At 41.7% G+C, this 23774-nt stretch overlaps 3 protein-coding genes across 4 annotated transcripts; 2 read left to right on the top strand and 1 right to left on the bottom strand.

Annotated features, from left to right (window-relative positions):
• Positions 1–2279: 2279 nt before the first annotated feature.
• rbfox1l (RNA binding fox-1 homolog 1, like) lies at positions 2280–12073 on the bottom strand (the record flags this gene model as incomplete). The annotated part of the gene is made up of 12 exons (XM_083679312.1): positions 2280–2467; positions 2640–2721; positions 2834–2901; positions 3031–3070; positions 3183–3321; positions 3506–3574; positions 3723–3792; positions 3927–4019; positions 4164–4217; positions 4395–4574; positions 7816–8049; positions 11987–12073. 12 exons carry the CDS (start codon positions 12071–12073, stop codon positions 2423–2425), a joined length of 1161 nt encoding a protein of 386 aa, XP_083535438.1. The 3' UTR covers positions 2280–2422.
• A 791-nt stretch (positions 12074–12864) lies between these two features.
• Positions 12865–15780, top strand: rps9 (ribosomal protein S9). 2 transcript variants are annotated; one of them, XM_083679585.1, is made up of 5 exons: positions 12865–12893; positions 13412–13524; positions 13916–14038; positions 14319–14505; positions 15516–15780. In XM_083679585.1, exons 2-5 carry the CDS (start codon positions 13428–13430, stop codon positions 15691–15693), a joined length of 585 nt encoding a protein of 194 aa, XP_083535711.1. In that variant the 5' UTR covers positions 12865–12893; positions 13412–13427; the 3' UTR covers positions 15694–15780. The 2 variants fall into 2 exon arrangements, with proteins under 2 accessions (XP_083535711.1, XP_083535712.1); XM_083679586.1 differs by lacking the exon at positions 15516–15780 and adding an exon at positions 14799–15452.
• Positions 15781–16415: 635 nt separating this feature from the next.
• mboat7 (membrane bound O-acyltransferase domain containing 7) lies at positions 16416–23412 on the top strand. Its single transcript, XM_083678839.1, has 9 exons — positions 16416–16501; positions 17226–17305; positions 17575–17704; positions 18261–18387; positions 18504–18660; positions 19366–19561; positions 19887–20039; positions 20228–20404; positions 20590–23412. Exons 2-9 carry the CDS (start codon positions 17230–17232, stop codon positions 21026–21028), a joined length of 1455 nt encoding a protein of 484 aa, XP_083534965.1. The 5' UTR covers positions 16416–16501; positions 17226–17229; the 3' UTR covers positions 21029–23412.
• Positions 23413–23774: the final 362 nt, after the last annotated feature.

Here is a 23774-nt window from a genome sequence, read left to right on the forward strand (position 1 = left end):
AAGTTGCTTTGGAAAAGTGGAGAAAAGAAAAGGAAAAGTAAATCTGATTATACAGTCGGAAAGAGAGACAGCAAGAGGAAATATAGGTTAAGCCAGAAGAACAATGAGCAAGGAAGAGAGAAGGAGATACACATCCAAAGCAAGATTAATGGTCTGACGTACTGAATCAGCACTGAAAGAGTTAAAGAGTCAGGAACAGTGTGAGAGTAGCAAAGCAAGTAGGGAAATTAAAGTAATGTTACAAGTAGGCAAGTAGAAAAAAAGAGAAGAGGCAGTGGACAGAAAGCAAAGAGAAGAAAAACAGAGAAAGAGTACTGGAAAGAATAACAGTGCCAATCAATAGATCAGATCAGAAAGTAGGCTGAAAGAGTAGAGAAAAAGAGTGCAGAGACAAGAACAAAAGATGGAAAGAAATAGAAGACTGGGGAGATAAAATATGGAGAGAAAGAGAGGACAGGGGAGCTGAAAGATGGAAAGAAAGAGAGGACAGGAGAGCTGAAAGAGGGAAACAATAGAGAAATAAAAAGGAAAAGATTAAAAGAAAAGTTACGAAGAACACTAAAGCAGAAATAAACTAATGTAGGTAGAAAATACTATTTCAGTCACTTTTCAGGCTAATGCCTTTTTATGACAATAAAAGGGCCATAGACCATCACTGTAGCAATATCAAGTTTTCATAGACAGAGTTTTGTCTGATATTGATTTGAGCAATTGTGGCTAGGCACTTACACTGACAACAGCAAGACTCACAGCTTACAAAGTGATAAAGTCTGACTACTGAAACAGAAGAGCTAAAGAATAGAAATAGAACTCAAGGACACACAGAAAAGAAATGCATAGAAATAGAGAAAAGAAAAAGAACAGGAAATAGAAGAGAGGAGAGGAGAGGAAGAAGAGAAACACTATTTTATTGAGAGGTAAACAGCAAACAGCGGTGCATCTATAGTACAGTGATGGGGAAGAGAGAAGGGCCTATTAGAATAGTTTAAATATCTAGAATTCCAATTCTATGGATAGACCACAGATTCTCAAACAGTATGGAGTGAGACAGTAGAGAGAGAGAGAGAGAGAGAGGGAGAGAGAGATAGAGAGAGAGAGAGAGAGAGAGAGCAAAAAGAGGAAATCAGAGAAAGCACCAAAGAGGTAAACAGGGAAGTAGAATGAGATGAGGCAGGATTAGACTGTGTGATGCATAAATTGCTAGATGTTTTGAGGAAGTACAACAGCACTGAGCCAAGTGGAACTCACTGTCTAATGTTGCTTTATCTCATTTCAGACAGGAAAGAAGAAATAAGAAAAAGTACAGTACCATAGAGCCAAAGAGAAATAAAACCAGCATGAGATTTCGCTAAAAACTACATTGATTTAACGCAGCATAAACGTACAGTAGCAGAGCAGAAAAGAAGACAACTATGTTTCGTAACATATATGATAAACTAATCATAAAGGCCTTGAAAGTGAAAAATATTTAGTATAGAGGTAGATCGGTAGGAAAGCAGAAATGAAATTAGAATTGTATGCAATCTATAGTTTTAGTTTTTCTTGAATTCCAAGAAGCATGATTATATTTGTGCTTAATAACAATGCTCGTGTCATTGCTGTCTCTCATAGTTTGTGCTTGGTTAATTGAGTAATGAATGATTACACACACTCTGACACTAACACACACTTACTCACACACACACACACACACACACACACACACACACACACACACACACACTTTAACGTCATCAAACAGTGTGCTACAGCTACATCTTTGACAAAACCAGTGTCATCAAAAATAAGTCCTCTGTATAAAATGTCATTGTATTCTACAATCAATTTGACAAAGCTCAGACATTGATTGAAAACATTTTTACAAAGGTCATAGAGAATCCAGTATTTTTGTGCCACTTGCTATATTGCACCATGAAGATTGTCAGACAATTATACGTTAAAATGTCCCCTATATACAAAAAAACACATACCAAGTGATGACCTTGTTCAATTGTTTTGTTATCAACAACCAATGTAGCCATCCAACATGTTTATCCAGGGAGAGTCGCTTACTTATAAGGCAGCTATGGAGGCAGAAATCTTTATATTTTTAAATCCTATAAATTGTGGCACAACTAACACTTAAATAAATGTTTTAAATAGCTGTCTATAAATAAGATAACACCCTTTTATACTATGCGTATTCTCTGATAGAATAAATAGTGAATGGCTCCTATAGTAGTAATAGTGAATGGCTCCTATAGTAGTAATAGTGAATGGCTCCTATAGTATTATATAGTATTTACAGGTACAGTCTGTTATTTAAAGTCTCTCAGGGGAGGATGTGGATGGGACAGGAAGTAACACAATCTCCAGAGCTTGATGATGTCATAACTTATCCCAAACAAGTCCTATAGCGGCTTCCCTGCTCCCATTGGGCAGCTCAGTAAGGGGTGAAGCGGTTGTATCCTCCTCTGTACAAACTGGCCTAAAAACAAGTGCAACACAGAATACAATAAGGAACCTTTTGGAATCTTTTGAATCTCATTGTGAAATAGTATCCCATAGTATACACCAGTATACATCAATCCTGGTTACCCCCCCTGGTAAATGCAATGTATGGTGGCTCTAATAGTGGAAACTCAAATCATGAAGCTCACCATTGTTCCGACACCATACGTCGCCGTTGGCCCTACGGAGTGGTGGTAGGGATCAGTTGTCGTGGTATATACTCGGCCGTATCTGGTTGACAGACAACATACAACACAAATTGAGGAAACCAACCAACAAGTCAATCAATCAATTAATCAATCAGATGTAATATAATTATACACAAAATGTTTTGTCTGCTCACCCGTCACTGTAGGTTGCTGTAGCAGGAGATGCTGATTGGGCCATTCTGTATGCAGCAGGATAGCCACCCTGATTGGACAAACATGTAAATAACTTCCCTATTCAGCGATGATCTTTGAGCATGAACACAAGACAGCCTGCAAACATTGCTATGGCAGGTTCATTTTCATTTTCAAAATTGGAATGGAGAGCACTTACATAGACTTCTGCTCCATATAATCCATCTTGGTATACCACACTGAAAAAGGAAAAATAATGACCATCAATTTCATCATTAGTGAAAATAAAGTTGTGTACATATTCAACACAATTCATCCATGTGACACATTCCATGCCACAAAATGTCTTACCCAGGGTAGGCAGGCATAGCAGTGGGTGTGGCTGCAGCAGCAGATCGAATCGTGTTGTAGACAGCCCGGCCCCGCCCACGCAGAGGAGAGCCCCGATAGGCCAGTGTAGGAGCGGCTACCGGGTAAGGGAAACTGGCGACTGTGGATGGATAGAGAGAGTGTGTGAGAGAGAGGTCATGATATTCAATATGTGTTTAATAGGAAGAGGGGGAGAGGCAAGTAGTAGTAGTAGCAGAGACAATAGTTGTGAAGAAAATATGAAGGGTAATGTAACTGCAGTATATCTTTGTATAGGACACACCACCTGAGATGGGCATACTCACCAGTGTAAAGCTCAGGTGCGTACATTGCTCCCATTGCTCCCATGACAGGGTTGATCTTCCATCCAGAAGCTACAAAGACAAACAGAGAAAGAGAGAGAGAAAGAGAGAGAGAGAGAGACTAAATCAATCCAACAGCCACATCTATTACTGTAAAATTAAGTTGAAACCTTCCCACAGTCCATGAAATGTGCCCCAAATTATTTTAAGAGTATCTTACTTGATACTTCACCGTTCACAAGGGGGGTTTGGGGCTTCTTGGTGACTACTCTAGCTGTAGCGTTGTTCACCTGAAGAGAGAAAAGGCAGTATCTTCAGACTCAGAGCCCTTATTTAATATTAATTACACATAGTTAGATAGAAAGATGGGTGGATCTCGACCAACAAAAAACTGTGATGGCAGAGTATCTCTCCTCCTACTCACCTCGATCTTCCTCCCTTCAACGATAGTTCCGTTCAGTTTTTCCCTCGCTCGGTCCGCCTCCATCGCACTCTCAAAGGTCACAAACCCAAAGCCCTGCAAGACGGAACACAGAAGGGTCACGTTTCTCATTTGTTTTTCAAATCAAAAATGTCATACCTGCTGTTAGTCAACAACATCTCACTGAATGGAGTGTGCCTATGTTCTTTAGCAGTTATTTATAACTGATTGACCACTCACCTTGGACCCCCTCTCATTGAAGATGATCTCCACATCTAGTATCTTGCCAAATTGCTGAAAAATACCAGAATACATTATGATAGATGTTCTCTATCGTTATAATGTGTCATGGGAAGTAACTGCTGTGTGTCTGATGTCTGATTGAGTCAGCCTAGCGTATGTTCTGTACAAATTAATTGATTTTTGTAGAAGGCCAAGTCTCTTTAGATTTCTGAGTGCTGTGTCTCTTACCCCAAACATCTGTCTGAGGTCTGGGTCTCTGAAACGGAAGGGGATGTTGGAGACATGAAGGCGTTTGGGTTGGGCCTTGCCTGACCCCTCGTCATCACTGCCACTTCCTGCTCCGCCTCCCGATGACACAGCTACGCTCAAAGTCTGGGGGTCAGAGGTCACTGGAGCCAGGGAGTCATCCTGAGAGAGAAAAGAGAGGAAGAGGAGGACGAGAGAGAGGATTGCCGGGGAGGGGGGAAAAGAGGAGAGGAAGAGTGTAGCAGGATCAGCGAAGAGGAGGAGGAGGAGGAGCAAAGAGAGGGAGGAGAAAGCAAGTGAGAAAGAGAGAGAAATTAGACGAAGAAAGGAGGAAAAAGCAGAAAAAGAAAAGGAGGAACATAGGAAGGGATTAGAAGAAGAGCGAGAGGAGGAGAGGAAGAGGTGGAAGAGCAGGAAGAAGAATATATACAGAGGAGGAGCAGAAAAGGACAAGGGGATAGAGAGCAGGTGATGAGAATAGAGAAGCAATAGATAGAAAAAAGATGACAGGAGAAGGGAGACAAAGGAAAATAGAGAAAGGAGGAGGGAGGGACACAGGAGCAGGAGGAGGTAGGAACGGGTGTGAAAGGATAGAGAAGGGGTTTCAAGAGGGAGGTAAAGAAAGAATGGAGAAAATTACAGTGGTAACTAATGTATTCATGTTACTGTTGGCTCATGCATTTGAATGGGCAACTGGTTTACAATCTAGTCAGAGGTTTCATTTTCATTTATTCATTTGAATATTTCAAACAGTTTACATATTCATTTAAATGTAGCAATATTTCCAATTACACAGGCATCACATAACAGAAAAATAAATGTGTATCACGTTCATGGAATCAAGTGATCACAACCAAGTTCAAAGAAGCATTCAGCACCCAGTGATCCTTCTCAGGCAAAAGTGAGGAGGCGTGAACAGGACTTTAGTGAGGCGTCTCAATACATGCCTGTTAAACAATAATACAATATGTACAGTATGTACACTACCAAAACATTACATAGACAACTGATACTGAGCGAATAATGTAATAGATTACTAGATAATATAATGTTTTAAGAGAGCTAGATTACATACTTTTCAGTTATAACAAACAACAATTATTTTGATGTTGATTAGATAGTAACAACTCCCCCCAAAAAAATCTTTGGAGAAGTTGTAACTAAACTTGCACTAAGGGTACATACATCATTACATCAAATCTTAATACATAAGAGCTAAGTAGTTCTAATATACATCAATGATATTGATAAATACCTTTTCATCCTAAATTCACATTAAATGCCCCCATGCAAAACAATACAGAAAGGAGTAATGTGCGTCAAAACCAAAACATCCACTATCCCACAATGCACCACGATGCCAGTGTGTGTGTGTTGGTCAACCTAACCTATCAAATGCCACAAAAAGGTTACATCTTCCAAAAACCAAGGTATTAAATTGGTCCAAACAAAGTAAATGAAGATGAAAAAAATATTACACAAAATAACGTGTGAGCTTGAGCATTGGGAGAGAGGAGAAAGGGAGCAGAGAGCGAAGAAAAAGAAATAAAGAAAAATGGCAAAGAAAAAAATTGCAAAAGTGGAAAAAGGTGTCTTAGAATAAAAACAAAAAATGGGTGCAGGCTTGAGAGAAATATTAATGGCAATTCAAAATACTGATCCCTTGTGCATAGGTGAAAACCACAGGTATTAGCATTATAATACAAAGACAGAGAGAGAAAGAGAGTGTGCAGAATGTCTTCAGAGCAGCAATTAAGAATAAATGAAACAAAAGGAGAATATGAACAAGGCAGGAACTTGCGCAAAAAGCTTGGGAGGGGGGGGTGTGGGGAGAGTGGGGGGGAGTGGGAAGCGTGGTGTGCCGCGGCGGGGTCAAAGTTGAATGTTCTAATGGTCAGTCTGGGGTCACGGTGCTGCTTTTTCTGCCAAAGGTTATAACATTATCCAAGATTCCGAAGGGGCATGTATTAATAGGTGGGGTAGATACAGAGGGGGGGGTAGAAAGACACATTCACGCAGGAGAGGCTTCACACAAACACATACTATACACACAGGCTACTACTGTACTGTAGTATCATACACTGGCTTGCCAGCAGGACAGCATGAGACACGCAAACTCATCCTCACACACACAAGACAGACAGGTTACAGTGGGTGGGGGTGGGGGTGGGCGGGGGGGTGGAGAAGAAAGGAAGGTGGAGGAGGGACAGGGGAGTTGGAGAAAGGGACAGGAGAGGTTTGAGTTGAGTTGTGGTGTCATGTCACGATGCAAAATTGTTTTCTGAACCTGAACGATATTTCGGAGGGGGAGGGGTCATCTGGTCTGCCTTTCCCCCTTGACCCCCCCCTCCATGGCGTCGTCTCAACTTTCCCAGAAAATCAGGACGGACCTTGTAAGTCAGGGGCTCTAGTGATGGAATATATAAATGGGGCCGTAAAACACCAGTTATGAGAGAGGAGATAGAGATGTGCTGAAGCAGGGGAAGGACTGTACAGTCACAGACCTGCTGCTTAGGTCAGCCTGTAAACACAGCAGTGCCTTCACCTCTGTGTCACTGTAACTCCATGTACCATATGGCACTGACACATCTAAGTTATATACATAGCTCCTCATGAAAACATAATGCTTATAAGGTGAAATTAACATATAAAATACAACAGGGCTTTAAAGTGTATATATATATAACTTCCTGTATATATCACATGCTGTAAATATGAAAAAAATATAACATCATGATATTTACACAAAATACTGGGTTGTTATTTGCCTCTGGTTTGGTTTGATTTTTAAGCTAGTAAATACATTATCTTTCCACATACTGTAACATCTCTCTCTACTTCTAACTTGACTTTCCACACTCAAACCCCCTACCAGTATGTAACTCTTTGGTCTTTAACATAACATGATACAGACATAGAGTACGTTGACAACTTTGGGATTATATGCTCTATGTCCAGATAAATAGGTAAGAGAGAGAGAGACAGAGAGAGAGAGACAAAGAGAGAGAGAGAGAGAGAGAGAGAGAGAGAGAGAGAGAGAGTGAGAGAGAGATGAGAGGATTCATTTTCAAAAACAAATACCCTCTCAGCTGCCTCTATCTGCTCTGCTGCTTGTCAGGGAGATTGCCCTACATGGGTACAGAAGTGGAGGTGGGGGGCTAAATATAGAAGTACCAGTGTGTGTGTGTGTGTGTGTGTGTGTGTGTGTGTGTGTGTGTGTGTGTGTGTGTGTGTGACAAATGTGTTATTTCATCAACTGCACATACTGTACTGTACGTAAATTTGGTTTTCATTACGTTACCTCACATATTACAAAGTACTACTTGACTCTCTTAATTGACTTTCCTGAGTGCTGCTTGTACACTTTCACTAATTACATTACAATCAATCACATTGTTCTTACCGCGCTATTGGCTGCCAGAGTCTCCGCCCCCTCATGTTGTGGGCCCTGATAGACTCTGAGCTGGTGATGCTCCTGGTACTCAGAGCTGGAGTGGGCGGGACTAAAGTCTAGAGGAGGAAGTCTGCCGGCAGCTGTGGGAGCTTGTCCTGGTGGAGGGTAAGAGGGAGGCGGGGCATAGAGCTGAGGCAGGTTCGGATCACCACTGCCTGGGCCTGCCTCCTGGGCAGGCCCACCCTAGAGAGAGAAGAGATAAGGAACCAGTCAATCAATGACAAATGTCATGGAACCCGAAAATGATCACTACTGGGTTGATTGATTAATATTCACACTCTTTGATTCTTGTAAATGATCTCATTTTACATTTCAGTTCAGAATTTTAATTTATTCACAATGAAATGTATTCACAATGAAATTGAATTGCAAGAACATGTTCGATGTTACGGATACCGGAACTGTCATCAACCAAACAGTCTAATACAAAAATATGACATGTTTTCAACATGTACCCCCTTACTTCATTGCCCCATATTTGGCAATATCTTGTATTTGATTCCATATCCATGTCTACTTTCGATCAATGAATATCTCCATACAAAGGAAATGCATTATCATTTCATCAATAAATGCAGAATTCTCAGACAGAAAATGATCCCAGCTGTTTTCCTTCTCTGACACCTTCAAGTGTAGAATTATTGTGGAGAATGTCCTAGAGTGAGGTTTGACTAACTGATTCAGAACTTTAGAAAGACCTACAAACAGATTTACACAATAATCAGCACACGAGTAAGCATAAATCAGCATCCTTTCATAAAGAGTATATGGCAAAAACAATATGACATGATTAATCTAAAAACTACAATGCAACAGCAATGCAAAACAGAATTCGTTCTAGATTCCTCAACAACTGCATCAGTACAAATGTCTTTTAGGCAAAACAGAATGATGATTCTTCTATCAATTTCATAAGACAAGCCAACTAAAAACCAAGCAGGGAAAGTGACCGGCTATCACAGAAGTGATGGCTGTGAACCCACAATAGGAGAATACATGGATCATCTTACCCCTTTACTGCATTCCTGGTTCTCTGATACATTGTCCAACAACTGCCTCATGTTTTAATGCCATCCATTCACCCGCCCACCACACCATAAGTTATACTCATCCACCAATCAAAGCACAGGACTGCTGAGAAAGGTGGGGCACAGGGGGACCATGCCAGCTGTGGACATTTGTACCTGTCAATCACCTTGTGAACCCCCCTTCTCATCACTCACACGCACACATACACACACACACGCACACACACACACACACACACACACACACACACACACACACACACACACACACACACACACACACACACACACACACACACACACACACATGAAAACCTAGACAAAGCTGTCCCAAGATTAGGAATTTCCAAATTTAAAAGCACATGCTGAAGCTGTATGTCAACTAAAAGGTCACCTCTAAGAATACCACAAGAATAAGTAGCTGTATCAGAAACAAGTTACAACTAAGCACAATTCCAATCCATGCCCTGCCTTGGGCTAGTATTTACTGTATCAATACAAATAATGGCACACTATCTCAACAGAAAAAAACATTTGAAATAAGCCCACAGAAAGACTCCTAGCAAGACCATCAGTAGACTGTTGCCGTGCTCTTGTTTATAAAACTTGTAAACATGACAAGTGTCTCAAGTACTGAGGGCCTGCAGATCATCTGTAACAAGATACTGATTAACACTGTGCCTGCTCTACTCCTCCTCTCTATATCTCTCCATCAGCTGTTGCACTAAATGGGTGGGGGGAGTAAAGATAGACAGATGGAGAGAAACTGAAGTAGAGGAGTGAAGTAAAGGTGTTCAAGTTGTGTAAATCATCTGATACCTTGTATATATAATATGTAACCCAAGTAAGGCATCTTACAGTCTTACAGGTCTAATAAGATAGCGTAGACTGTTGAAAAAATAGCACCAGCCTGGTATGACATTAACTCAAAAACCATCACTGGTTCTAAGTATATACGGTATTCCCATTTCAAGTCAATATCTTTATAGACTGATAATGTATGTTGATTACTTCTTCATATTTTGTGTAGATTTCCTTGATTAGATCAAACTTTGGAATAAGTAGCCTATTCCATGCCAATGTCAAATTGAATATTATCCAAACCTCAAGAGGTGAGAGTAGCAATATCAGGATAGATACAATGATGATTGATATGATTGATACAATGAAGTATGTTCTGCTAACACAGCTTCTTCCTGTTTTCTAATCTTGGTGAGCATGGAGGACTGTGGTGTATATCTGGGTTTATTCCTGGCCTGACACAGTAAATTCAGGAGACTCTCTTTTTAGCTTCCACATGGCAGGCCCTGGCTATCATGTTGTGGTGTACATGGCGTAACTGGGACATGTTACAGGACATGTCAACACCGACACAGACACAGACACATGTCTGCATTGTGTCACGCCAACCCTACCTAGCGATATCTGACCTTCCCAAACTCTCCCCATACATGGAGAGTACCAGAGAGGGGCGGAGATAACAGAATCAATTTTATATCACTGGCCAACATCCCGTCATTCCCCCTCCAACTCTCTCTCTCACTCTGTCTGTGTCCTATTCAGTATCACAGTGTCAGCAAACAAATAGACATAGACTAGTATATCTCTAGGTGTCCCCTCTCTTCCTTGCAGTCTTTTTTGATTGCCATTTGTTCCCTTCTCTCCTTCCTCCCCCTCTTCAGCTGTCAACTTTCAGGGTCAAAGATCAACGGCTCTGAGCCAGGTGCTTGCTGGGACAGCTGCTGGAGGATTTACACTCAGACGACAGGGACTGCAGATGTAGCCTTTTAGTGCTACTCAGTTCGCAGGAAATATAAACAAACGAACACACACATACAGTACACACTGCAGGAACATACTTACATCACATTACAAAATCATGACATTCCGAACAGTAGCCTATTCAAAATATGGATCGAAGCACAGTAATCTCATGTAAGGCATACAGTGCTCCTCATCCCCAACACCTCCACTATTACGATATCTGTGGTCCTTTACAACATCAGTGTCCTTATCTTCAGACTGTAAGATAGGAGAGCAGCATCTCTCTGTGTGTTAATCTGCTCTTAAAGGAAAAAAGCTAAAAATATCACCGGTTTGACACAAGGAGACAATGTAGATCGATTCCAGACTCATATTATATCTTTGCTGGTATTCACTAACGGGATGTCAAGGGTTTCTTCCTCTCTATCTTTCTCTCTCACACATGCACACACGCGCACATACACACATCCATGCACGCACGCACACACACACACACACACACACACACACACACACACACACACACACACACACACACAAAACAACCTGTTGGCATTACTGAGACTGGTAGACTAAATATAACAGCAGTGTGTCCTTGCGATAAGACAAACCTCTCCAGAATGCAGCTGTTATCAACTCCTCCCTATGACCCGTCTCTACACCAAACTACATTGGCTACTAGGTTTAAGTGATTCCAACAATTAACCACTGAGCTTAATCTATAAGACAATTTGAACTCTTTCATGAAAATATGTAAATGTTTGTGATTAAAGCCTTCAATGTATTTCTGTTCATATTCTATTTGTGGCACAAACAGTAGCCTACTTATAATGTTTGGTGGTCACAGACTTTCATGTAGTTCCAAATATTATGAAATCCAATTGTACAAACCATGTTGTTAGTATCATCATGGAACACAACAGTATTGTCACATTTTTTTCTTCCTTTACAATGTTGGACCTGGCAGCTTGATTCTGCTTGGGTCTTAACATTTTTATTCTAAATACAACTGTCGTCTGGTTTTCAATACACTTTGTCTCAGTTCATTTTACTATAAACAATTGTTTTCTGTTCTATTTGATATAACGAGATTGTATTTGAAATAACTCACACAGGCCCTAACCAGTTGTCATGTCATTACACTTGGATCCTTGGGCGGTGAATCAGCATATTCAGTGCCTCAACTCCAAACTCTCCTGATTTAGGTTCATTGAGAGACAATTTTACTGAGAGAGTATTTATCCAATGGGGAGATAAAGACAAAACATGGTGGAATAGAGAGACAGAAATGGGAAAAGAAGAGACATTGAGTGAAGGAAAGAGTTTACCTGCACTAGGCTGGGGTAGCATTGGGCGTTCTGTGGATAGACAGGCAGTCCATAAGGCTGAAGAATCACAGTAGGAGAGGACAGCATGGCATAGCCAGAAAACGACCAGGAGAAAGGGAACAATGGGGAGATGTGAGGAAAAAGAGGGGTGCAGGGGAAAAGGAGAGGATGGAATGCACACAGAAGAGAAAAAAGCGAGATAAAGTAAAACTAAGAAAAACTAAGAGGAGAGAATAGAATCCAAATGAAGAAAACACAGAAGGTCCAGGTGATGTGAGGAAGAAAAGAAAAGTCAGATGAATAACTTTTAACCTCTTAGATTTAAAAAACAAAAACAGGAACTCCCTGAATTGAGAAGCTGTCAACCTGTCTATAGAGGAAGACAGGATATGGCTGAGTGGTGAAAGAGAGAACAAGAGAACTTCTGTGTGTCCACCAGTTGGTCAGCCTGATAGACAGAAACACATGTACAGGGTCCTGTTTCAGATTTTTATAAATAGTCCCCCTCTCCCTCTCTCTCTGCCTGCCACCTTCCCTCTATCCATGTCATGTACTGTATACTCTCTCCGTTGTTGTGAATGTGAGTAGCCTGTAGTTTAAGTATGTGTGCTACCTCGTAGTAATCTTCCCCTCCCCTTGATAAAAACTTTGAACAGACTGCCTGGTACAATTATTGTGTGTTAATCTCTATACTGACTCAGTAGCATAGACAGAAATGTGACAGCTGGGTCAAGTTATGACACAGAAGCTAATTATTTTAAAGTTCACCAACAGAGGGTGGCAAACATTTAACCAGAGACATGTTTCCTTGAAGTGGTGTTTATGGGAAATGTAGTTCTCATGATTCATATAAATAACCTGGAAATCGTTCTTGACTTCCTCTTTACTGCACGAGCCTGAGGAACAGGTAATGGCGAATCCATGCCCTTTCTCTGTCCTTTTTCGCAGTAATCTATGGTCACTATTTATAGTCCAATTAATATATAAGAAATGTCTTTAGAAAAGATGAGTAGTTTAAGTTTAGGCTGGTATTTTGGCACTTTAATTTAGCTCGGTATAGATGTCATTCATGGGCTGGGGCACAACGTGGTAGCTAGTTAGCTAGCTAAGCTCACTCACAAGTTTGATTGGGCCGTTGCTGCCTTATTTTGCAGCGTGAACAACCCCTTCCATACAGACGTATCTATCTAGTTTAACACATGCCAATGTGAATTATGTTTATTTGAGACATGTATATCTTAAGGAATTGACTCAATATTTTCAAGATATTGAAGCTAGTTAGTACCCCGAACATGATAAACATGCTGATAAAGCCACAGCAAGGTGCTTTAGGCTAGCCATTTGTTAGTTGAACAGTGGTTTAATTGCACCAGAAAAATTAGTCATGAAGGAAGCATTTGACATTTGAGATTGTTTGTTCCTTAGGCACATTTAAGCCACCATGCCCGTTGCCAGGAGTTGGGTTTGTCGCAAGACATACGTCACCCCCCGCCGCCCCTTCGAGAAGTCTCGTCTCGACCAGGAGTTGAAACTTATCGGTATGTTTTGCTGGCAGTGTGCATACTTTGCACTACCTTGTATTTCTTGACTCAATGAGTGCATGTTTACATTTTCATATTTAATGCCATTAGTACTAATAACCTTATTTTGTTTAGTTGGCCGATGATTACGTTTTCAATTGACAGATTGACTGTGGTGTCAAGAATTCCTCGTCAATGAGGCCATAAGTAAATTAAATTGCCTGACCACTGTACATGGGTTGCACAGAATATGCGCCTGCTTCAAATTGGTATCTTTATTGTTGAGGTTGGTCTCTTAAGACTCCTGTCATTGGCAGTTGAGATGGCAAGTACTGTAGTCCACTTGTAAGAGAGAATGTGGATGAGGACCAGAATATTCACCTCAATGCAATTTATTTGTTTCCCTCAGGCGAGTATGGTCTGAGGAACAAGCGTGAGGTTTGGAGGGTGAAGTTTACCCTGGCCAAGATCCGCAAGGCCGCCAGAGAGCTGCTCACTCTGGATGAGAAGGACCCCAAGCGTCTGTTTGAAGGTACTTTACAGATCTGTTTTTGCACAATTTATAGTATGTTTCGAAGTTGGCTGATGATTACATGTTCAATTGACAGATTGACTGTGGTGTCAAGAATTCCTCGTGAATGAGGCCATAAGTAAATAATATTTGACTTAAAACTATACTTGGTTGGCACAGAATATGTACATGCAAGAATGAGTACCTTTCTCACAAATTGTCTAGGTTGGTCTTTAGTCTCTTTCAAAATATTATGTTGGTGTTACTAAAACAATCACATTTCTTCCCCCTCCAATCTCAGGTAATGCTCTTCTGAGGCGTCTGGTGAGGATCGGTGTGCTGGATGAAGGCAAGATGAAGCTCGATTACATCCTCGGCCTGAAGGTGGAGGACTTTTTGGAGAGGAGGCTGCAGACACAGGTGTTCAAGCTGGGGCTTGCCAAGAGCATCCACCATGCCCGTGTCCTCATTCGCCAGAGGCACATCCGGTAAGGACTGAGGGTAGCTTTGTCATTACCTGCAGGGACTAGTCGTAGCCATGCTAGAATGGTCAAGTGATGATTTTTAAAACTAAAGGTATTTTTAACTTGCATGGGGCTAGTGTGGATCAAAGTTGGGGCTAGTGGGTTGTGTTTTGGGGGGTAGAAAGTACTGTCATTCTGTCCATTCTAGCATGGTTAGACTAACAATCTGACAGGGGTGGGGGTAATGGCTGTCTGATTGCAAGGTGACCATGCATAAGACTCATGAGATACTTTGTCAACCCTTCCTGTTCCATTAGAGGACCACCTACCTGTATCGCTCCTCGCTGAGCGTGATTTAACATTTCAACAAGGTCAATTCGGTAACAAACCGTATACCTTGTCACTATGAACTGCCCAGAGCCAATCCTGCCAATGAAGAGGGTGCAGACAGTGCCACCATGGCTTTTTGGCTGACAGGTAATGTATGGGGGATTGCACCTCGGGCAGAGATGTGATGCAACTGTTATTGCAAACCATTACCAATTGGAATATATTACTCTTTGCCATGTTCAATTGAATTGGCATGGATAGCTTTCTCAGGCCAATGATTAAATGAATATTCAGACTGTCTGTGGTGTCAAGAATTCCTCGTCAATGAGGCCTGTTGTAGAAGCTAATCCCTTATCGAAATTAAAATTTTCCCCCCAAGGGAATTTGCACAAAGTGCTTCATACAAGTACAGAAGGTCAATGGCGCCAAATGTCCTTGATCCAGAACACCATTTCAAACAAATGGATGCTTGGCTGATGTCAGCCCACAGAATTACTTATGGTCTATATTGGCATCTCAATTGCCACTCCCTTTGTAGGCAGTGCAGAGGGTAGGGAATGTTTATAAACTGGGTTGAGTATCTAAATCCACAAAACCAGCATGAATACACAAACAAGAGGAATGTTGGTTTCCCTGGTATTTTGATGTGTACGTAAAGTATTTTTTTCAGTAAAACCATTACTGAACCTCTTGTCTTCCTCTAGTGTGCGCAAGCAGGTGGTGAACATCCCCTCATTTGTGGTTCGCCTGGACAGCCAGAAGCACATTGACTTCTCCCTGCGTTCTCCATACGGCGGTGGACGCCCAGGCCGCGTCAAGAGAAAGAACGCCAAGAAGGGCCAGCCTGGAGCTGGAGGTGCTGACGATGAGGAGGAGGACTGAAATGGATGTCGTCCAGGGAGTGTTGGTGTCTGATGCTTCCTGCTCCTTCCATTTTTCAATAATAAAATAATTTGGTTTGACCAGAAATTTGGTGTCTGCTGTCATTTGTCACTATTAGGCCCATGTCATTGGCAGTTTGGTTTTGACTTGTCATCTGAGACTTGAGACAACTGAATGACTAATGACTGATTTTGGGAAAGACATTGGCTCCTGTAGGACATTTTGCAGGGAACTGGTGTTTTCCTTATCCCTGCTGAATTCATGGAAATGACATTGGCGACTTTTGTTGTGATGTATTGGAAAGTTGTAGGCTGAGATGGGTAATCCTCTTACTGATGAAATTGAATGTGGTTGGAAGCTCACTAAGTACAAGATGAGGAGACTGGCTGATATTAAAGCCCTGTTTTTACACCAATGTATTACGATCTCTGGCACCTACCATAGTGTTTCCTGGTTGCAGCTTTTCCAACCTTTTTCTGTCAGAATTGGTCAAGCGGCCTGATTTACTAGGACAGTGTTGTGCCAGTTGTATTTCTCACGGAGGTCTCGTTAACCACTCATGAAGCAATGAAAAGTAAAGCATACATAGGCTATTTACCGCTGATCTTGATTAAAACATGAGACTAATGCACCGTCAGGGTTGTGGGTCGGCCCGTGTTACATAGGCGTGGCTTTATGATTGACATGTCATTGCGGTAGTAGGAATTAGAATTGAGCAACAAATCACACCACACCTCTGGCACAAGCTTGAAGACTACTTCAGGAATTAAGATTGTGAATGTTTTTCACGGCGACGAGGTTTTGAACCGTGAGTATGATTAGCATGATTACTTTGGCGTCTTCTGAACACTGGTAGAATATGTCAAGGGCTAACATTAACGTGGCTAGTCTACAGTCCAGGCTTGCCTGCTCGCTACTAGCTAGCTAACGATTTCATTTTTTGCAGATAGCTAGTCGCAAGGAGATGTTGTGGGCTCTTACCAATGTTTCTGTAAATGTGGTACTTACTGGTGCTGCAGTGGTGTCCATACATAGAGAGGATAACGTTCATCGTAAACTCACACATTTCCTCATATTCGTGATTAGCTGGTCAAAATATGTGATGATGTACATATGTTATTGTTAGCTTTGGGGGTGTAACTGGTCATAGTTCGAGATGCTGTAAAGATGATAATCTCCTGGAACATGCTAGGATCTCTTCTTTTAGGCTGTTTTGTTAACAGCAATACTAGCCAAACTTGTTAGTATAGAACAGGCATTTCTTTGTCACTCACTTATCCACACCATGGTGGTGATGTATGCAAACTGCAGTCAAATGATCATAGCCAAGAGTCTCAATGCATGCTCTCTTGGGATAGAGAGGTTCTATTTTAGTCACACTGATGATGCTCTGCTCTATAATTTGTGATGGTCCTGCTGTTCATGTGTTCATGGTGTGTGTGTGTGTGTGTGTGTGTGTACGTGTGTACACGCATGTTTATGATGATGCCCGGCTACTATACACTGATTGTGGTGTGACTGTGTGTGAGCAGAGAGATGTCTCCTGATGAGCTGGTCTACTTGGGAATTCTCGCTGCCTCCATCCCCATTGGATTCCTCTTCCGTTACCTTAGTGAGTAGGACTATTCTTGGCTAGGGCCAGGTTCTCACCTACTTTATACCTTAATAGGAATCCCAAACCATGCAATGATACTTCTGACATTTTGTTGATGATACACTGACATTTTGTTTACACCTTTTTCATTTCATCATCTTTTTGTATTTCAACAAATTGTGAATAATTTGTCAAATTATGAATCATTTGTCCAGGGTGATGGTTTAGCTTTTGTCTCAATTGTAAGTGTCATGTGTGGGTGTTGATTGTATTATGCATCACTCAAGGTCCTCCAGTGAAGCAAGGGGCAGCGTTGCTCTTGGGCCTCTCCATCACCATAGCAACCTGTCGGGTCCATACACTCCACTCGCTGTTGACTGTGCTTGGAACATGGATCATCATCAAGAGCAGCTGGCGGTGAGAGACAGAGATAATCTAAAACAAAACAGTCCTATCCACTGGTACACTGGGATCCTCTGGTTTGTCTAAATGTGCCACTATTTAGGGTGACAGAAAGGGACCATCTTCTCACTCATTACACACACATATATACAACACACACACTTATGAGTACTGCTGGTGATTCAGGTCTCATTCCTGGAATGGGATAAAAGATAACATTCCTAAGAATACAAAGGTGTTATGTAACCATATTAAACTTTGTCACCACTGCCTCCAACTCCTGCACACAACTCTGACAGAAAAATATGACAGCCCCAACGCTTGTGCTGTGTTTTATCCTTTTAGGTTCCTGAATCTGACATAAGTGATAATTGATAATAGGGTGCGCTTCAATATCCTCTTCTCATTTCCTCTGTCTACACTGACATTAGTGCGAAATCCTGGAAGAGCATCTTCCATATTGCTCTCACCCAGCCTGTGTTTTTAGATCAGGGAGAGAAGACAAGGAGAAGAAGCAACCTCAGACTATTATGATGTACTGTACATCACTGTGCCTTCTCCCCTCTCTCAGGAACGCCCCAGCTCTCTGTCTCGGTTGGACCTTCCTCTACCTCCTCTTTTTCCGAATGGTCACATGGTTTGGGCTGCCGCCACCAACACCATTTGCTAATGCCATCCAGCTACTCCTCACTCTCAAGGTAAATAAAACTCACACATACACACTTCAGCTCACTGACACCTACTCACTAAGTTTACATGTCTGCACTCTCCTTAAAATAAAGGAAGGCATTAACGCCTTCCTGTTCTCACACAGATGGTCAGTTTAGCCAATGAGGTGCAGAGTTTCCATCTGGAGAAGAAAAAGGAAGTGAGCTCATTCTCCAAGTCCCCTGTTATTGGCGGACTGTCTCAGGAGCCCTCCCTTTATGACATTATATCCTATAGCTACTGCTATGTGGGTATAATGACAGGTAAGCCTTCTGTCCTTTCTGCTTGATTGATGTTTCAGATCAATGCCTATTGCAGAAACATCACCTATCCCCTACCCCACACTCCTACCCCTACAGTGTTTCCAAATATGAAGGGACAGGATAGATATATTACCATAGTAATATGGTGTCTCACTCTCTGCCATATTACTTACACCTATTCAGTTCCTTCAGATCTGCAAACAGTGAAGGGTCATGGGCTGAGGGTTGTTTTTGGTCTGATCATTACTAGTACCATAACCACCTTTCACGTATTTGTCTTAATCTCTTTTTGATGTTGAGCCATGTTAATGATGTGTGAGTGTCGGTGTCTGGTCTAAATGCACAGTGGATTCTGTATGATTTGTCACTAATTTGCTTGTGCACCTATTTTAACCGTTGTTGTCTCTCTTTGTCTTGCTCTCTGCCACTAGTTCAATATTGTGTGAGTCTGCTAAAGTTTTCACTTATACAATAGTTAGCAGGTAATTTCACTGTTCCTGTGACGCCCCCCTGTTTTTTTTGCTCATTCCCTTCGTCCATCACCCATTTACATCTGTCTTTGTGATTGATCCTTTTTGTCCTCCAACGATCCTTCTCTCCTTATATTGTCTTTTCTAATCATACCACCTCTTTGTCTGTTATATCATTGTCCATCCTCAATGCTCTCTCTTCATCCCTTCATTTTATCCCTTCATTTCCCTAAAGGTCCATTCTTCCGCTTCCAAACCTACGATGACTGGCTGAAGCAGCCCAGCCCCCTGTCCCTGCCCGGCCAGACCCCCTGCCTGCAAAGGCTGAAAATGGTGCCCGTCTACGGGGCTCTCTTCCTGGCTGTGAACTCAGTCTTCCCCCTGGCCTATGTCCGCACCGAGCAGTTCCTGGAGCACCACTTCTTCTTCAGGTATTAAAGCAGAGCTAATAGAATATGCCCCTTTTGTGAGGTTGTATTGCCAGTTCATTCGGTGCAGTCGAAGGGGCTTTTAAAAGCATAAAGTAATAGAGGGCAAATTGTCTTGGAGTGATTTCCCTTAGGGCCTAAAATGATTGAAGTAGAAAAGCGTAAAGGAAATCCCTTCTTCCTGTTCTAACTCATTTCAGTGAAACTGACCTCCCTCATCCATTTAGTATTTCAGACCAAAGTTGCCTTTCAGTAGTTGTTATCCATTGATGAGGTTTCTCTCTCTCTCTCTCTCTCTCTCTCTCTCTCTCTCTCTCTCCCCCCCCAGGTTGTTCTACATGACAGCGGTGTTCTTCGTGTTTAGGATGCGTTTCTATGCCGCGTGGTGTGGGGCGGAGGCTGGCTGTATTAGTGTTGGACTTGGCTGCTACCCAGAGGGGGCGCTTTCTAAACCTGGAGGAGGTCCCACAGTCAACTATAGGTATTGTTTCACAGAACATGTTGATAAAGGTTCAATGTGTATGTATTTCCTGCTGTCTTTGCATGATCTTGTAAGGGATAGTTCACCCAAAATAAAAGTTTGTTAAACATGATATGCATTAGGGTGGCAATCTTTCCCATTCAGAATAAGTAGGGTAGTGTTGTTGAAACAATGTCTCTTCTTTCCAGCCCTGATCCTGACAGTCCAGTTATGTACGACTTCAAAACCATCCAGAACATCGACTGCTACAACACCGACTTCTGTGTGAAGGTCCGCCATGGGATGCGCTACTGGAACATGACTGTGCAGTGGTGGCTGCATCACTATATCTACCCCAACTCACCTTTCAAGGCTTACACACTCAGGTAAAGGCCTTAGACCACCACACCTCCGTTTGCATCTATTTCCATACTGTAAGTACTGTAACAGACTTGCTGCTGGTGAGAGTGGACTTCACCAAGAACTACAGACTAAAAGGAATGGCACAGGCGGAATAAAGTAAACAAAGTATGTTTTTGATTTTCATACCCTCTCTCTCTTTCTCTCTCAGGGCTGGATGGACCATGTTCATCAGTGCGTACTGGCACGGCCTGCATGCTGGCTACTACCTCTCCTTCCTCACCATCCCCCTCTGCATCGCTGCTGAATCTGCCATGGAGGCGTCAGTCAGGGCCAAGCTGGGGCCCAAGGGCCAGAATGCCTTCGACTGGGTCCACTGGTTCCTCAAGATGAGGGCCTATGACTACATGTGTATGGGCTTCGTCCTGCTGAAGGCCGGCGACACCATCAACTACTGGACCTCCATCTATTTCATCATCCACATCATCGCCCTTAGCTGCATCCTGCTGGGGAGGCTGCTGAAGAGAGGAAAGAGGGAGGGAAAGAGGGGTGAAAGGGAGGAGAAGAGTGAGGGGGAGACGGTTAAGGAGAAGAAAGAGGGGGAGAAGGTTGAGGAGAAGAAAGAGGATGCTAGAGAAAAGAAAGACTAAAAGCAGATTCAGGGTTGGTTGGAGATTGGGGGACTTGAGGGGAGAGGTTGTGTTTACTATGAAACTACAATTCCCAACACTGTAGTCACTTACTGTATATGTCCAGTGGGTCCAATGAAGTATCCCTGTCAGGAAAGCATCAGTGGTAAGCTTTCCCTTTCAAGAAACATCATTGGACTAATGTCTGGCATCAGTTGAGCCATGTGAATATTTCTGTCATCCAGTAACGTTTGCCAATGGAGATCCTACGTTACAAACCACATGTACATAGAGTACGGGCATATAGAATAGAGTGAAAGAATGTTTGAGCTTAATGATTGTCACTTTTGATGTGTGAATAGCAGAAATGTTCAGGCGATGTATAGATGATTCACTTCCTTCGCTGTGTATTTTTGCACAGTATGTGTGAGATTATTATTTCAAGTCAATTTTAATTCCAAAAGTTTTTAAATATAAAAAACGAAGTCAAGGTGCTGCCTCAAGGAAGAGTTGTAGAGCCTGCAGATTGCAGCATTTAGTTTGTTCATAAACAAAAGACAGACCATTTTGGAAAGTGAAAAGCATAGGTTTTCAGTCGTCATGTTGAGTGTCACCATGACCACTCCAACAATACATTCCAACTTCCTGCTTCTTTGCACATTCCAACCCTTTTCAGGTATGAATTTCCTATAATATGTTATTATGGAACAGTACAGGAAATGGAATTTTGGATTATTATGAGCACATACTGAGTCGTTATTTTGTTTGTTGACTACACATTGTACACATACTTGTCTTCGATCTTTGAAATGCTCTTGGAAATCACAATACCATGATTAGGTTTTAAAGAGGTTTATTGAGGTTCAATTACCTCCCCCTCAGTGGGATGGAACATTTACAATGTCTAAGGTAAATATGTACAGAGCTGAAAGAGTTCTTGCTCGCTACAAGACAGAATCATGTCTGTTCTACCTAGTATGTTTCTGTCAATCTGTCAATCTGTCTAAGATAGGCCCTTGCTCTCTATATCATCTGGAGCCATGTCTTATGATTGACATTGCTCCTTGCTTTGAGTACCAATGTGGAAACATTTACTGAGTTGATAGATGATGCAGAAGCTACCGGAACCAAAAGGTACAGAACTGGTTTTATAAAAGGAACTGTAGCTTTTAGAAAAGTAAATTGATCAGCTGCATTTGTTAGATTGATTTGATTCATAACAGATTTTTTGACAATGTGTAATTTCAATAGTTATGGGTGGACTTTCTGAGGTTGTACTTTGTATCGACTGGGCCACTAAATTAGCATTTTATTCTTCTGTTTTACTATTCTTCATTTATTCCTCTGTCCTGCATTCCCATGTTGTTGCTTAATTATTTTAGCAGAGAACTTTTTTATATTTATTTTGTGGTCTTTATTGTTGTTGTCACAGGTTGTGTCTGAAATGAAAGTTATTTCCTATAAGGACAGTTTCCCGGACCGAGATTTAAGACTAGTCCTGAATTAAAGATTGTGCTCAATGGATACTCCATTAAAAGTGTTTTCAAGTCCAGGATCAGACTTAAACTCTGTCTGGGAAACCGCCCCCTAGAATTCAGTTGGTTCAACCAGACTAGCCAAATGTAGGGCACGATATGGGGTACAGGGTGTCATCTGGGACCTAGCCACAGTCTCTTCACTACCAACATGTCTGACTGCCACATGTTGTATTGGACACATAATATCACACATACATGTAGGAAGGATTTCCTGGACACAGATTAAGCTGTACTCCTAGACTAAAAAGCATATTCACTGGTGATTCTCTATAGAAAGTGTGATTTAGGCAGAGACAGGGAAACTGCACCATAGTGTCTAGATCCCTATTCATTAACTGATAATCTTGGTCCACTGAAAGTAAATAGACACGTAAAGCATAGTTTAACAAAAGATGAGTGCTGTATACTGTGCAAGTGGTACAGTATGCTTATTTACTCTGGCTTATTGGAAAAAAATAAGCATCAACAACTCCTCTCCTTCAAGCAGTATGGTACATACTGATTAACTGTATATCGCAATTGTATATGGGTCCTTTGCTGACAGCATAATGAAAAGTCGAAATGTGTTTTTATCAGCCTCTACATTTCTGTACAAAACTGGTGTTATTATTATTTCTATAGACTATTGTCTTTCCCTCCCTCCCTCCCTCCCTCCCTCTCACACACTCACAAACTCACACTCACAGACACATGCACACAATTTGACCCTCCACATCATCAGACTATTTATATTGTTTGTCCTTCTGTGTACTGTACCTTTGTTGTCTCTAAATAGTTTGACCTTGATGTGTTGATGATTGTAACTCTCCCTGCCTTGTAACAGTTGAACAGTGTTACCAACAGAATACATCTCAGCATTTCAACATACACATGATGCCTGGGTCTTTATTTTCAAGTGCCTTAATCGATCAGTGTTGTCATTTTGATTGTTATTGTAAGTTATTGATTAAGGAAAATGCCTCAAGCCGTTTCATATTGAGTCCTGATAATATGTGAAAAATGTCATGGGCTTTAAGACTTGTCAGGCCTGGAAATGATTAACATTCCCCTCCCCTTACACTCACACACACACACGCACACACACACACACACACACACACACACACACACACACAGAGCAACTCTCACTGCGCTGATTTGCCCCTATGGTTACCTGACAACATTTCTCTTCAGTGCTCACAAACAATTATGAACTGAAGCTGCAAGATAATGGTGCCTTACTGGAAACC

Source organism: Argentina silus (genome assembly GCF_951799395.1).
Source record: "Argentina silus genome assembly, chromosome: 10".
Lineage (NCBI taxonomy): Eukaryota > Metazoa > Chordata > Actinopteri > Argentiniformes > Argentinidae > Argentina > Argentina silus.